Source organism: Micromys minutus, assembly GCF_963924665.1.
Source record: "Micromys minutus genome assembly, chromosome: 17".
Lineage (NCBI taxonomy): Eukaryota > Metazoa > Chordata > Mammalia > Rodentia > Muridae > Micromys > Micromys minutus.
This window is the reverse complement of record NC_137952.1, coordinates 53,384,497-53,400,156: the sequence shown is the minus strand read 5'-3', so window position 1 is coordinate 53,400,156 and position 15,660 is coordinate 53,384,497. Positions and strand designations below refer to the sequence as shown.

Here is a 15,660-nt window from a genome sequence, read left to right as displayed (position 1 = left end):
GCTCCTCTAGCTAAATTCCACCTGTCTTCTTTGAAATCTCTTAATAAATCTTTTGTAACATTAATTCTATCACATAGTTTCTTCTACACTAAAGCAACTAAAGTCTTTATGAGATCCTGATCACCACTTTCATTTGTGTCCCCTGTACTTTGTCTCAGACTCCTGCTGACTCTGCTGACCTTCCATTTCCCCTCAGTAAGTCATTGCCTTAACCTTCTTCAGATTATCCTGGGTTTTAGAACTACATATCTGACCCATATACATCCTGTGCCAAGGGACTGGTAAAACAAGACAGACCTCAAAGAAGCTCGCCCAAATCAACAAGAAATCACCAGCAGAAAAAAGAATGTAACTAGACAATTCTCATTAGAATATGAGTAGGGTCAAATTCTGGAACATTAAACAAACTGGGCCACGGTCTCTATTGCACGCACCCACGGTTGATTGGTACAGCCTCCCAGGCCCGGCAGCGCTTTGTCCCTCACACTAGGGGACTCAGCTGCGGACCTGGTCTCTTGGCTTGCCACTGAGTTTCCCGGGAAACCGCCTTGCAATTGGTTCTGGGTGGTCGCGGGATGATGACGTTGACACCCCCTGTCCTAAAGGTTTGGTGCTATGGTGCTCTTAGCATAGAAGTGAGAGGCTCTGCGGTCCTATGACATTCTCTCCAAGCCGAACAGCCACTTCTACTACGCGGTCGTGCTGGAGCCTCCCGGCTGCGCGGAGAATGAGAACAAGTCGGGCGTGGGTGTTGACGGGGAAACCACGCGGCGTGGTCGTGGGCGGCTTTTCTTGTGCGGTTCCCAGGCCCCCAAATCCAGCCAGTGACATTACTTTCCAGTGAGTCAATTATGGGCCAGTCCAAGTTCAGTTTTAACAGGCCACAAGTCTTTACCTGCTTTAAATTTGGGTACATTATTACTTAACCGCTCACCTTCCCCATATACACTCCATCTTTAACCATTATTCACAAGTGCATTTGGTAATCACGGGGGTGGGGGGTGCGCTTTTTTAAAGCTGTTTCCATGCCTACGTTGAAATATTCTTGCAGATTCCAAAACCCAAACGCAATAAAAAAGGCTTCATTTCTGACTCTTTAAACACATTAGAGGAGTCTCTTTCGTTTAATTACCTTGGAAGAGGATCGTATGTTGGGAAGATCAGAGGACAACTTGTAGGAGTCAATTCTCTCCTTTCCACTACGTTAAACATTGAAATTCTAGAAGCCAGTGTGAGAAGAACATGTCTTTAATTTTTGATTTATGTTTCTAGAATTTTCATACCTACCCTAATTTCATTTTCCATTCACAAATCAATTACCTTGACAATGATAAGCAGAAAATAGTGCAACATGCCTTGAGTGGTCCTTGAAATGCTTGTGCATTCTACAAAGTTTATGCTTTTCTGATTACCAAACACAAATATGTCATATAAATCACACTACAAGGTCTGTTCTTTATTCTTAAGACTGCACAAATAATCCCTTGTGACAACATTGTGATTTAGAAAATATTATCAGTGGACATTTAGAGTTGTCACTCTTCATATCACAAAGGATGCTTGTGATAACTATTTGTCAGCCAGGCAGGCGTGGTAGCATAATCTAATCTCAGCACTTTCAATGGAAGAATTTTTTTTAAAGACTGAAATAAGCATGAGGAAGGAAAAAACACAGCAGAAGCCAACTAAACTGAAAACAGAAAAATCAATGACACAAGATGTTTGTTTGAAAACTTGGTAAAATTGGTAATACTCTTAAGACAAATCTTACTGATGACAGAAAGACACTTTTCTAATACCAAGACCATGGGTGCAGTTGCATGTGTCAATAGACCCTAGTTACTCCATGAGGAGAGTCAGAAGGAACATGTGAGCCTGAGTTCCAGAACAGCCTGGGGAACATTGTGAGACCCCCATCTTGGAAGCACCACTTGCCGTACTTACTGTTTCTACTCACTGTGCTGTGATTAGCAAAGCATGACCCCACTGGTCTCTTGTGCTGTTCCCTCACAAACCTTAGTGAGCTGTAGATGGTAGATCCTGCCTCACAAGTGCTAGGAATATGGTATATCCTGAGATGGACCAGATGATGTCCAGACAGTAGGATCCTACCCCTCCCCCCATCGACTCCATGGTTACTCTAGATTGGCTAGGCCTATGCTACCAGCTTTCTTCTGGCTAAGGTCCACCAGAAGATGTCACAGCCTCTGGATCAGGATCAAGCTTGTCCACTTTCAACAAAAATTAACGTTACTGTATGCATGTTTTGCCTGCATGTCTGTCTGTGCACCACTTGTGGGCATGGTGGACATGGAGACTACAGAGGGCATCAGATCTCCTGGAACTTGAGTTACAAACAACTGAACTACCATGTAGATGCAAGAAACTTAAACCCAGGTTATCTGCAAGAGCAGTAAGTGCTCTTATGAGCCGACCCATCTCCAGCCCCTAAGTCTGTCCACCCTGGTCCCCAAGGTCCAGCCCTACAGTTTACTCAGTTTCTTTTGGGGAATCCATCTAACCAGAGCATGGGGCTTGGGGAGGCAGGAGTCAAACAGATGTCTACCTAGAGACTTAGGAGTTTGAAAATAAGACTTTTCTGTCCTTAATATGTCTCTATCACTGCTGAGAGTAAGGAAAACTTGGCAAAGAATTAACTAATTTTATCCTGTTAGACCATTTCCACTTTTCCAACAAGGCAGCGGCAAAAACATAAAAATCTTGTCTTTGTTAAAGCAAGAGGTTAGAGCAGAACCCACCCTGGCTGTCACAGAAAAGGGAACCTTTTCTTACTGAGTACTCTCCAGGTTCTTGTGTGTGCTGGGGCCACCTAGGGTTGACAGCAGTGTTTGATTATGGCCTGTGTGGAGTGCATTCTGGTAGGGTAGGGGTAGGCAAGAACAGCAAAGGAAAAGGTGGGTTGTGACAGGGCAGAGGGTCTGAGGACTATAGCAGCAGAGAAATGAGGGTGGGATGTGGAACAGATACTGAGCAAAGGTTTGAGAACCATGTTAATTCAGGTTCAAACATCCTCGAGCGGCAGGAAATTAGGAACCTAGAGGTCAACATCATTCTGTTTTAGCTGTTTTGGATAATTAGGGTAGAGTTTAAAGAATTTAATTCTTTTGACTTCAGGGCATTTGTACCAAGGTCACCCTTGGGTGAGTGTGTGATATTTAATACTCAGAAACTATTTCTTCCACTCTTCTTCCCTATGGAAAGGGCTATGTTTTGTGTTCCAGGATCTTGGTCGGTCCAGCATGATGGAAACCTCACTTTTAGTAGCATCTCGGCTTGAATGTCTGACTCTCACCTTCTCACCAAGTCTGCAGGATTGGTTTGAGTACTCTAGATGTGGCTTTGGAGCTTCCATTTCATGGGTGTGACAGGCCAAGACATAGGTAATAACCTAAATGGACTAGGGCTACTCTGGGAAAGGCCAGATTGTCTTGTAGCCCAAGATGAAGGCATGACCAGTTGGTCTAGCAGCCAGAGAGAAGTGAGGGTATTGACATAAAATTCACATTTCAATTAACCAGCTTCTGATTCATTGGCTAGAACCTAATCACATGTCAAATCAAGTGACAACTAGACTGAAAAAGTTTTAGGTGGATTTTTTGTAGTTATAGCTTCCGACATTCCCTCCCAACCTTTGTGCTTCTGGTAGGAGCAGTACTTTAACCGCCAGCTAATTCTTCCAATTTATCACTAACTTCCATCTCAGATATCAAGGGCAAAGCCAACTGTCAGGTGCATATATGTGAGGGGGGGGGGGTTCAGGCAATTTTCAATGTTCACTCACAGTTTTGGATCCCTCAAGTTCACCCTAGAGTAGGAGCTCAGCTTCCCACATCTATAGGTGCTTCCTCTTATTTTCTGCCTTTCACATACCTTCATCTTTCTCAATATTTAGACATATCAGGCAGAGAAGCAACATATTTATTTGTCAATTTCCAGAAATGGGGTCTCTACTGAGTAAGTAGAAAAATAGAAAGTTTACTACTTTTAAAAGGCAACTATGACAAACCAGTATGGAACCAGGAAAGGGGTTTCTAGGAATCAAACATCCAGTTTGCAGTGCCGCCGTGACAACAAAAATGAACTTGTGTTCTCCACATCCTGAGATTTGAGACTGGCATTTCTCTGCAGAGCTGGTCAAAGCCAAGAGCCCCACTAGCTGGCCCAGTCCTGGAACCGGAAGCAGTCACTTGCTATCTTCCACACTGTGTTACTGGGTGACGCCTGAGCAGTCAAGATGAAGCTCTGGTTGAAGTCCCGCTGTTTGTTGCCCTCAAACTTCACTGTTCCACAGATGACCACAAGGACTGTAGTCTGGCTTGGTGTAGCTTCATCATGGACAGGCTGGCAGTCTACCACGTTGATTTGGAACTCACTGGAAGGCAACATCTCAAAAAACTCACTCAAGGATTCTTGTCCTGAAACAGCATTTCCATTCCATACTAAAGTGGCTGTGCCCATGTACAGGCGGGATAGCAGCCGCCGCCGCTTATCCATAGTAGTGTAGTAGACATTGACAAACTCCTCTGCAGCTCTGCAGGCCTGGTCCACATAGGTCTTGAAATCTACTGATGCCATCTCTGGTTCTGCTGCCAGAGGCCTCTGCCAGAATGCCTCCTCCTTAGGGATCCAGGGACTGTAGGACAGCAAAGGTAAAGCGAACACACACAAGTGAATATCAAAATCTATTCTGCCCTGAAAAAAGTTTCAAGTTTTAATTTTTAAAATCGTATTTGTGTGCATATGAGTTGGTACATGCCATGGTTCATGTGGGTCCTAGGAATCAAAAACTCAGGTCATTAGGTTTGACAGCAAGCACCTTTACCTACTGACCCATCTAGCTCCCAACTCTAATTTTCATAACATTTACATACTACAGGCAGATGACTTCAGGCTCAGACTCTTGCCTATTTATTTTAAAGGTCAAGAGATTATATATCTAGGATCAAAAACATCCAGCCCAGAAATGATTGCCTATTTAATCTTTCTACTCCTCAGTTTCCTCAAAAAAACAAAACAAAACAAAACAAAAACAAAACAAAAACAAAAAAAAAAAACAGAAAATTAAACTAGACAGTACACATCCAGCACTAAGGAAGTTTAAGCCAGGAGTGGTGAGACACACTGGAGAAACTGATACAGAAATTCTAGGCCAATGTGGGCTATATTAAATAGTAAACCTGTCCCAAAAAAAAAGTCTGATATGTTCACCTTACAATGGGTTTTAAGGTTTTAAAATAATACATTTTATTATTAGAGTACATTTGATACCTAAAGATTATTCTTTCCTGAAAGCTCGGATAGGTGTGACTGCCCCTAGGAAACCAGAGTGTGGCTCATCTTAGTAAAAAACAGTGGCTCATGCTGAAGATAGGTGGTTACTGACCCAACAAAGGACAGCAGAGGGAGAGCAGGTGCCCGTCTGGGAAAAAGACTGCCATGGACTAACCCAACAAGGACCCAGAAGATATAGGGAATGGTGTGTTTCTCAGAGTAAAGGATAGTGTTTACAACCCCTATAAGTCCTTATTTATGTCTTTAGCATTAATGCCCACCATGTAAGACCAGAGGAGCCCTGACACCATAGCAGAAAGGCTCTAGAATCCAGACAGATCCTCAGGGAGAATCTGAAAGCTCACAATTCCCTAAAAACATTAAAGTTCCAACACATAAGCAAGTTTGTTTTTTTTCATAACAGTTGTGACTGTTTTTTCTATGATTGAAAAATTCCTCTTTAAAGAACCGAGTACTGAACAGTATTACTGAAAATAGTGGGCACAAGTAATTTATATTATTTGCCAGTTCCAGAAACAGGCTTTCCACAGAGTAAGCTTAAAACTTTATTAAGTTGTGAACACATCCCCCCCCCCATTTCAAGAGCCTTTGTTATTTTATTGAGACAGGGTCTATGTATTTCTGGCTCTTCCAGGTAGGTAGACCAGGCTGACCTTGAACTCCGAGATCTGCCTGACTCTGCCTCCAGTGCTGGGAATAAAGGTGTGCCCAACTTTTCCTTTTCTATCAGTTTATGAACGATGATTCGACAGAGTAGCAATTCGGAGCTAGCTTGATATTGCTCTTTCCAATCTCTCCAATGTTCTCAGACTCAACAATCAATCTCAAGTGTATTTGCTTAGTAGTTACGGTAAGTTTAGGAAACCAATCACCATTCACAAATCACTGTAACATCTTTACAAAAAGAGGTTACAGTCGTGGTTTGTTTCATTCTAGGAAAGCAGGGAAGTCAACGCCGTGCTTACTAAGTTCTAGGATTTTTGAAAGCAGTTCTATATGAAAACAGCTCTAGGGATGCTGGCTTAGCAATGTTCTCCCTGATAACTATATTTCTCTGTCCAACCACCTCACATTGGTCACGCCCCCTCCCCAAAAAGATGATCACCCCTACCCAAAGAACCTGGTCGTCTTTCTCACTTCAGGAGAGAACAGTAAGACCGAAACATAGTAGGGTGAGAGCCAGAAAGATGCTCCACTGTCGTGGTTTATACTGTAGTTTTCTGGAGCTGGAACCCAGACAACGGCAGCCGTGCCCCAGGCCTCATTTCCAGCCGGGGTCGCTTCTTACATCCCCCGGCTCCAAACTGCTGCTCTCCTCCAGATACAGCAAACTCGCCGCCACCAGTCTGCACATATAAAAGCCTGATGCCAGGAGGCAGAGACACCACGTGGGGGGGGGACAACACCCAAGTCTTATTGAGCCTAAGAAAAGAGGTCCCTGGTCCCACGGCATTGTCCGACGGCTAGCGCACAGCCGGGCAGAAGCGCCCACTTACCTGCTTGGTCTCGGTCAGCGTCGCCAAGGCGACTCGGTCCCGGGTCCCGCCCCGGCCGCGGTCCCGGGCCACAAGAGTTTCTCTCCTGTTCTCCGCTTCCTCTCAGAGGCTCCGCCTGAGGAGCCGACGTCCAGGAGGCGGGGAGCAGTTAAGTGCCGGTAGCGGCTTCCCGCGCGCCGCGAGTTGCACTCTGCGCAGGCGCTAACGTCTCCGTTCCCGCCGGCTCCCGCCTCCCCGCGACCGGCACCTACGGGAGCGAGTAGAAAGCCTCGCTCCGCCTAGGTGTGGCCTCAAAGATAGTGTGGCTTCCGGGGTAGTCACGATTCTAAAATATCCGGTTGAGGTAGCTCTGATTGGATGGTGTGGAGAGGGTGGAGTCAGCACGCTTAGCTGTAGAAGGCTTGGTGGGTGAGAAACGTCCTTCTCCGCTGGATCTTGCTTCCCTCTTCAGTCTCTGTTCCTGTGGAGACTTATGGAGCTTCAGCGTGGAGCTCCACTGTGAGCCTGTCTAGGGAGACAGCAGCATGGCTTCAGTAAGGCTTTGGACTGAACCCAGCAAGCACTTAGACGCCCGCAGGGTAGGAACCCCAGTGAAGGCTAACTCTGAGAACGTCTATGGAAGTCCTGTGTGGTCAATCGTCTTAGTTGAGCGCACCCTTTCTAAGGCGAAGCTACTTATAGTTGACATGCAGATTAATTTACAAGAAAGATAAAATTTTAGTCAAAAGAGAAGAATTAAGGTCCAAGATGCGGGGGAAGGAACAAACAATGACAGTTGACTTTCTATGCGGTGCAAATTGAGTTCCCTGCTGGTACTGATCCCTGTCACTTTAGGTGCAGCATTTTGGTTAGTCTGAAGCAGTCCAGATACTAAGCATAAGAACTGAACCATTTCTTATAGGAACTTGGGAAACTGCGGCGTGTAACAAAACCCAAAAAGCTAACTTTCCTGAGACCCGGTTTTCTGCTGCTTCGGCCCTGCTGGGAGAGCCATTTGGAAGTGTGGCTGTATTCAATTAAGTACTTTAATCTGCATTTTGTTAGCAACCTCTTGGCTCCTTATGCTCATGTTATTAAGGGAGCATTTGCTTTTAGAGTTCGGAAACAGAATGGCTGTTCAATATAAGTCCCTTCTCACTGGAGTTAAATGGGTGAATTTTTTTCATTATTGAAAGAAATAAGTAAGTTGGAGGCTGTGTTTCGAGGATGATGCCTTTGGAGCAGTAGTTACACAAAAATTCTTTGTGAACCTGGGAGTAAGGTAGTGATAGGTCCCAGGACTTTTCTTGAGAGAGAACTTGACCTTTATTCTTTCAGTAGCCCTTGAATTTGGGAAGATTAGAGATACCTCTGATACTAAGGGACCGGCCACTAACACAAGGTTCTCTGGAGGACAGAATGAATCTCTTTCTCTGTCTCTCTTCCCCCCACCCCCATATTAGTCAAGGTTCTCCAGAGTCACAGAACTTACGGAATATCTCTTTATATTGAGGGAATTTAATGTGATTATTGGGCAGCTGTGGATGGGAAGTCCAAGAATTTAGTAGTTTCTCAGTCCCAGGAGGCTGATTGTTTCAGCTGGTCTTCTGTAGAAGTGGGTTCCAACAGATGTGCCTACAAGTAAGTGCAAGCAGGCAAAAGAAGAGTGAATCATCCTTCCAGTGTCCTTTCGTAGGCCTCCAGCAGAAGGTGTAGTCCAGATTTCACCACTCCTGGATATAGAATTTGCTTAGTCCCAGGCTGACCTTAGACTTAGAGATCTCCTTGCCTCAGTGTCCTGGGATTAAAGGCATGTACTACCTTACTTGGGCCTAAGCTTTTCATAGACACTATGCCTCAAGATCTCCATACCAAGATCCAGGTCTGAAACTTGTGTCTCCCAGCCTCAAGATCTAGATCTCAGGTGTGCCCTCCAGTTCTGGATTGTAGTTCATTCCAGATATAGCCAAATTGACAACTAGGAATAATCATTACAATCCACCCCTTGTCAACTTGACACAAATAATATCTCATGTCCAAATGAAACAATAACCAGGTCACAAATGTGCTTAACATAACTATTCCTGGAACAGTCGCAAACACATTTGTAAATTTGAAATAGGTCAATGTCCCTTGGGAACATTCTTTTAGTATCTCAACTTAAATACCAATTAATGTTAAACTGAAAGAAAACACAAATAATAAAGCAGAAACATTCGTATTACTTTTTAATCCTCTTTTCTGCAACTGGTAACATGGCTTTAGGTGGTATTTATAACTACCTTCCTCTACTACCCATTCTGTATTTCCTCTACTCTCTGCAAGCATCTCAGCAGGTCTTGGCTCTTTTCCTGGAGGAGTGACCCATACTTTCATTCCCGATGGGTCTGTGCCCTTTGTCATCCTGCCTGGATTAGGCTGTTGTGGTTTCCCATTGGCTTTAATCATAAGACCTGGTAGTACTAAGAGATGCCCTAAAGGATATTCTACACTCCAGACATAATCCTTCCTACTTCCATTGTGGAGAGGCAATCCAATTTCCCCATGGTAATCTGGATCAATCACTCCTCCTAACACTGTTATTCCTTTCTTAGCCTGTTGGTTTAAGGACATTAAAAGCCCAAAATGACCAGGAGGAAGTCTGAGCTTCCAGTCCAGTGGAATGTTGTGGCTCCTAGTAAGAGCACTCCCACTGCTGGAACTAAAACTTCTAGTGGCAGAAGAACCCACAGTTGTCAGAACAGAAAGCAAAAATTTTCCTAGAAAGTCACTAGGAGTGATAGTGTGATGGTTTGTATATACTCAGCCCAGGGAGTGGCACTATTAGAAGGTATAGCCCTGTTTAAGTAGGTGTGCCACTGTGGGTGTGGGCTTTTTCTTTAAGATTTATTTTATGTGAGTACACTATAGATGTTTTCAGACAAACCAGAAGAGGGATTCTGATCTCTTTACAGATGGCTGTGAGCCATTATGTGGTTGCTGGGAATTGAAGTCAGGACCTTTGGAAGAACAATCAGTGCTCTTAACAGATGAGCCATCTCTCCAGTCCCAGGTGTGGGCTTTAAGACCCTCCTGCTAGCTGCCTAGATGTGAGTATTTTGCTGGCAGCCTTCAGATGAAGATGTAGAATCTTCAGCTCCTCCTGCACCATGCCTGCCTAGATGCTGCCATGCTCCCCACTTGCTGATAATGGACTGAACCTCTGAACCTACAAGCCAACCCCAATTAAATGTTGTCTTTTATAAGACTTGTCTTGGTCATAGTGTCTCACAGCAGTAAAACCCTAACTAAGACAGAAAGTGGAACTATTTCCTTTTCCACCCCTTGAATCCTGGACCCATGGATCCTGGCTATGGGAGAAACTGTACTATATATCACACATTGATTCAAAGCATATACTGCCTTCTGAAGAGCCCTGACCCAGTCCTCCATGCTGCTACCACCTAATTGGCACTGTAACTGTGTCTTCAAAAGGCCATTCCATCTTTCCATCAGACCAGCTGCTTCAGGATGGTAGGAAACATGATAAATCAGACCAGTGGATTCCATGATCGTGGGCCCTCTGTCACACTTCTCTGGCTGTGAAATCAATTTCATGTTCAGAAGTAGTACTGTGTGGAATACCTTGGCAATGAATAAGGCATGCTGTAAGTCTACAGATGTTGGTTTTGGCAGAAGCATTAAAGCATAGTCAGACCTATCACAGCAATACCTCATTCCCTGATAACAATGTCTGTCTTAGGAGGTTATTTCTATGAACAGACACCATGACTAAGGCAACTTTTAGAAGAACAGCATTTAGTTGTGGCTGGCTTACAGGTTCGAAGGTTCAATCCATTTCTTCAAGGTGGGAGCATGGCAGCATCCACACAGGCATGGTACAGGAGGAGCTGACAGTTCTACATCTTCATCTGAAGGCTGCTAGCAGAATACTGGCTTCCAGGCAGTTAGGAGGAGGGTCTTAAATCCCAGACCCACACAACACACCTACTTTAACAAAGCCACACCTTCTAATAGTGCCACTCCCTGGACAAAGCATATACAAACCATCACATCCCCTTTGTGGTTCAGCTAGTTCAACAAAGGCTGCCTATAATGTCCAGGAATCCAGTAGTTTAGTCTGTGAGTCTGGACGTCTCAGCTGGTCTTCAGTATACACCAGAAGTAAGCTCTAGAGAAGGCAAAGGGAAAGGGCTTCCTTCTTTTATGTTCTGTATATAGGCTGCCAGCAGGTGTGGATCTTCCCAGTCAGGTGGTGGAGACACAAGGAGGAAGAGGCAGACAGATTTCTGTGAATTCAAGGCCAGTCTAGTCTACTGAGAAAGTTCCAGGAAGTCCAAGGCTACCCTGTGAAACACCGTCAAAAGAAAAAGAAAGAAAGAGGTTTATGAAAAAAAAAATCCTTTGTTTGGGTTTCAGTTAATTCCTGATGTAGTCAAAAGGGCTGGAGAGATGGCTCTTCGGTTAAGAGCACTGGCTCTTGCATAGGACTGCAGTTCAGTTCCCAAGCACCCACATAGCAGCTGGAACTGTCTAGTTCCAGAGGATCTGGCATCTTCACACAGACACACATGCAAGCAAAACACCAATGTACATTCAAAGAAATGAGTAACAGAACAAAACAAAACAAAAAAAAGACAACTAAAAATAGCAATCGCAAGGTGTTAGGGGCCCCAGTTAGTGTCATTGGACTGGAAGAGGAGTTTGATAGGATATTCTGAGAAAGGAGCATTTTCTCTCTTTCCTTTTTGAATATGAGTATGGACATCAGTGAGTGCTTCAGGCTTCTGGCTCCTCAAGAAGAAGCTTACCCCTCAGTGATGAGGTCAACAGGAAGGGTGAGAAGAAACCAGGCCATCAGTGAGTGTTAGGACTATTACCTTAGTGTGTAAGTGTGTTTTTGTGTCTGTGTGATGGTAGTTGAACACAAAGCCTCAACATGCTAAGCAAAATCTTTCTCCCACTCCCCAGTTTCGGACTGGGCAGTTTTTAGAGTCAGTGTTGAAAGCTGGGAATAGGCATAGTTACTAGCTGCTTCATCATTGTGTCTTTTGGGTATCATCAGTGTGGTTGTGACATGTGAGTTTGCCTATCTGGTAACCAGCTGCATCCTCTGTAAAGCACGACACTAATAATATTCTTGGGAAGAGCTTCACATGGATCTCAGTCCAAATTAGCATCCAGAAAACACTAATAGAACCAAATTATGTTTTATACTTTATGTCAACAGAAGCTTCATTTGTCAACAGTCTTAAGGAAATGATTGGTTTTTACATTTAGGATAAGCATATAACAAATTGGTGGGATTTGTTACCCAATCACATGAGCCCTTTTGGTAAATGAGTCTGGCCTAAGCAGCTGTGGATCCAGTGTTCCCATTTGCTACATGGAGCTTGTCCAGGAGAAAGAAGGACACCATCTGGTCCACACACAGAATTGGGCTTGACTTAGGGATCTTAGAATCTGTCAACACACTTACTCTCCTCTCCTACTGTCAGTGTTTTTCCTTGGGATAGAATTTGAACAGCATGTTTTCAAATCAGCTGTGTGACTGGAGGTCAGTGTATTAGTGTCTGGGCAGCTGTGTGTCAATTACATTGCCACCTGCACTGCATCTGTTTCTTCCTCTATCTTGACCTTGGCAGGCCCATCTTAGTTCTGGTGGGCCAGGGTGATCTGGGGCTGTGTTTCTGTGAGTCATTTAGGGACTGAACTGTGGGGAGGCTTTGGTGGACCATGGAAGATGTACAATCAATAAAGCCAGATAGTGTTTTATAAAATCTATCCTCTGTCTTCTCTGTTACCAAGGGAAAGAATGTAGACACCTAAGAGTGTTGCTTCTGTACACATTACATGGAAATGTTCCCTGTGATGGTGCTGTTTGCCTGAGAAGGTTGTAATGACTGCTGTTGACGAAGTCTCTGGTGCACCTTTTCCTAACTCTGGTATCAGCCACCTTAAATGGCGGGACAGGTCACACTTGGCTACAGAGCCTCTTTGTATGGTCAGAGTGGGACATCTATAACAGTATTTGCAAAGTACAAGAAGCCAGTTTTGGCTAATTTAAGCCAAAAGGTCTTTATGGAAAAGTTGCTAGTAGAGTAAACAACAGGGATTGTGAAGGTAATTCCTAGGGTCTAGAAACAGGAACTGAACAGCAATTGCTTAAAGAGCTGTGTACTGTTTAGATTTTTTTTACTTGTCGGCTTGACATAAACTAGGGTACATGCTCAACTGAGAAATGTCATCATAAAATTGTTCTGAAGAGGACAAAACACACACACACACACACACACACAATGGCATAAAATAAACTAGAACTTAAATAAATAAATAAATATATTGGCATATAGGCAAGTCTGTGGGGGCATTTTCTTGATAATTAACATGGGAGGGCCTAGCATAGATGAAGTTACTTCAGGGAAAGTCATCCTGAGTTATCTGAAAGAGCAAGCTGAGCAAGTTATACAGAACAATTCAGGAAGCATGTGCTTCCACATGTTGCTTTTGGTCATGGTGCTTATCTCAGCAATAAAAATGCAAACTAGAAATGGCTGGAATGGGACAATGAATCTGTGAGGAGTTTCTACCCCCTGGGATTCCCTACTCAAATTAGATTCCTAGGAAATGGAGTTAGATTGATCCAAATTCAGCTATATGTCATTCACTTGCTATGTAGTCCCACTGAAACTACTGGAGGGAGCAAGTCTTGCAGAAGTATTGGTAAAGGAGCTGTCTCAGAAGGAAAAGGGCAGGGATTTGAGGAAGTGACAGATGCCATCTAGGAAAGACTATGGCAAGCAAGTGAGTTTCTTGAAAATGGCCCACTATTTTGCATGCCTGCAGTGAGTGCACTCTGGAGAGGCACAGCCCCAGAGACTTCTTCTCAGAATGGCTTCTCGCTGCTGCTGATATGCCTTTTCTACCATTATTATATAGCTTAATAATTCCTGGGCATCAGCCCACCCTATTTCCTGCAGATCAGCATGAAGATAAACTATCATAAATTAATGCTGTTTAGATGAATCAATGACTTATATAATGTCTGATTTTCTTCAAATAATTTTAGGAAGAAAGTGTAAGGAAATGGTTTTAGTTGTTTTGCCAGACAGATATAGTAAAGTTAGAATCAAGAATACAATGTGTCCCCTCCTCACAGAATAGTAAATAAAGGCTGTATATTAAAGACTACAATGGGCTCTCACAATTACACTAAGAAGAGATAGGCTTGGAACAAATTTGTGATCAAGGAAAAACATTCATTCTATGTCAGGTCCAAGGATGAAGTCACAGGTGTGCACTATGATAAAGCAAGGCCATGTGAAATAGTTGCTTTGAACTTATAATGAGCTTCTAGAATAAGACACTGCTTTGAACTTACTATCAACATCCTTCTTCAATTTCCCTTTTGTATAACATTTTATCTATGAGGTTTATTTTTAAAAAATTGTCTACGGTAATAAAGTGGCCGAGTGTAGAAATTAAGTGTGGCTTTCGAGCTCTGCTCCATCTACTAAATGTATATATGTCTGTTTACATACATATATAGGTGTATGTGTATGTATTTACATATGCACACTTTTGAAATTGATGAAACAGATAGTCAGGCTCAGCCAGTGTATGTGTGTCTGTCTGCCTGCCTTCCTTCCTTCCTTCCTTCCTTCCTTCCTTTTCTTTTCTCTCTGGCTCCTGAAGAGTTAAACTCTGAACATCTTGACTGGCCAGTAAGAGGCCCTTGAGCCAGAGAAAAAAAGAGCCCAAGTAACTAAGCTTTTGTTTCCCTTAATCCCCTGCCTATCAGTAGGAGTCAAATTGCCAGAAGCCAGTGACTTTTGGCCTCCCAGAATAGCAAAGAGTTAAAGAAAGAATTAAATTGCCAAAAGTAAGCTAGGACTACATAATTAGACCATGTCTCAAAAGAATAATGTCATTGGCACTTTAATAAATATTATAGACTTTGTAAATTACATTTAGTAAAATAGCCATATCTCTAATACTAATTCTGCTGATATATTAGTATGTGAGGCAGGGGTTTGGGGTCAGGGGAATCTTTCTGTTTTCTAGTTCCCTGGTTTCCTTTCTTAGACGTTTACAGTCTTGATTGCAAAACTTTTTCACGTCTATGGTTTTTAAAAACTTCTTACTCAGCATACAACTTTTTGGTATATAGATTTTGATATGTTGACTTTATATGCTGCTACTTTACTTAGAGTTCTCTTGTAGAGCCTTTAGTTTTTTGTTTGTTTGAAGTATAGTCCATGGAAATGGAGAGATGAGATGGCTCAGTGGTTAAGAGCACTGGGTTATTATATAAAGAACATGGGTTTGATTCTTAACACCCACTAGGCAGCTCACTTGCATCTGTAATTTCAATTCCAGGGAATCTGATGCTCTCTTCTGTCCTGTGCAGTCACCAAACTCTTCTGTCCTGTGCAGTCACCAAACACTCATACAATGCATAGACATATACACAGAGTAAATACCCAGACATATAAAAGTTACGTAAAAGTTTAAAATTAAAAAATCAAGTGTAGGGTCATATATTTGCAGAGAGGAATAGTTTGACTTTTTTTTCTTTCCTATTTGTGTCTTGTCCCCCTCCCCCTTGTGGTTGTAGTAAGGACTTCAGTCATTATATTGAATCAAATGAGCAAAGTGGACGTCCCTGTCCTGTTAATACTTTAGATACACTCAGATGTGCATAAGTAAAAATTATAAAAGTGAATCTATAAAAAATAGTTCATATCAAGGAGCTTGGGAGGCTTTAAATCCCAGCACTTGGAAGACTGGCATTTTATCTTTATGTGTTGTCCTCTATCTACCTTAAAGGTGAAGTGGAACCAGTTTAGACAGGTTCCACTAGCTGGAAAAG

The 15,660-nt window shown here is 43.1% G+C and overlaps 1 protein-coding gene across 2 annotated transcripts; it reads right to left on the bottom strand.

Moving 5' to 3' along the window:
- Window positions 1–3,967: 3,967 nt before the first annotated feature.
- Window positions 3,968–6,977, bottom strand: NXT1 (nuclear transport factor 2 like export factor 1). Of its 2 annotated transcripts, none has more exons than XM_080931544.1 (2): window positions 6,810–6,977; window positions 3,968–4,654 (listed from the first exon to the last, which is right to left on the bottom strand). In XM_080931544.1, the coding sequence occupies exon 2, from the start codon at window positions 4,594–4,596 to the stop codon at window positions 4,174–4,176; it is 423 nt and encodes a 140-aa protein (XP_080787670.1). In that variant the 5' UTR covers window positions 4,597–4,654; window positions 6,810–6,977; the 3' UTR covers window positions 3,968–4,173. The 2 variants fall into 2 exon arrangements, with proteins under 2 accessions (XP_080787670.1, XP_080787671.1); XM_080931545.1 differs by lacking the exon at window positions 6,810–6,977 and adding an exon at window positions 6,425–6,448.
- Between the last annotated feature and the right edge of the window lie 8,683 nt (window positions 6,978–15,660).

What these genes read in the sequence shown, in the direction of transcription:
- NXT1 (XM_080931544.1), bottom strand. Translation starts at nt 4,596, where the DNA reads ATGGCATCAGTAGATTTCAAGACCTATGTGGACCAGGCCTGCAGAGCT.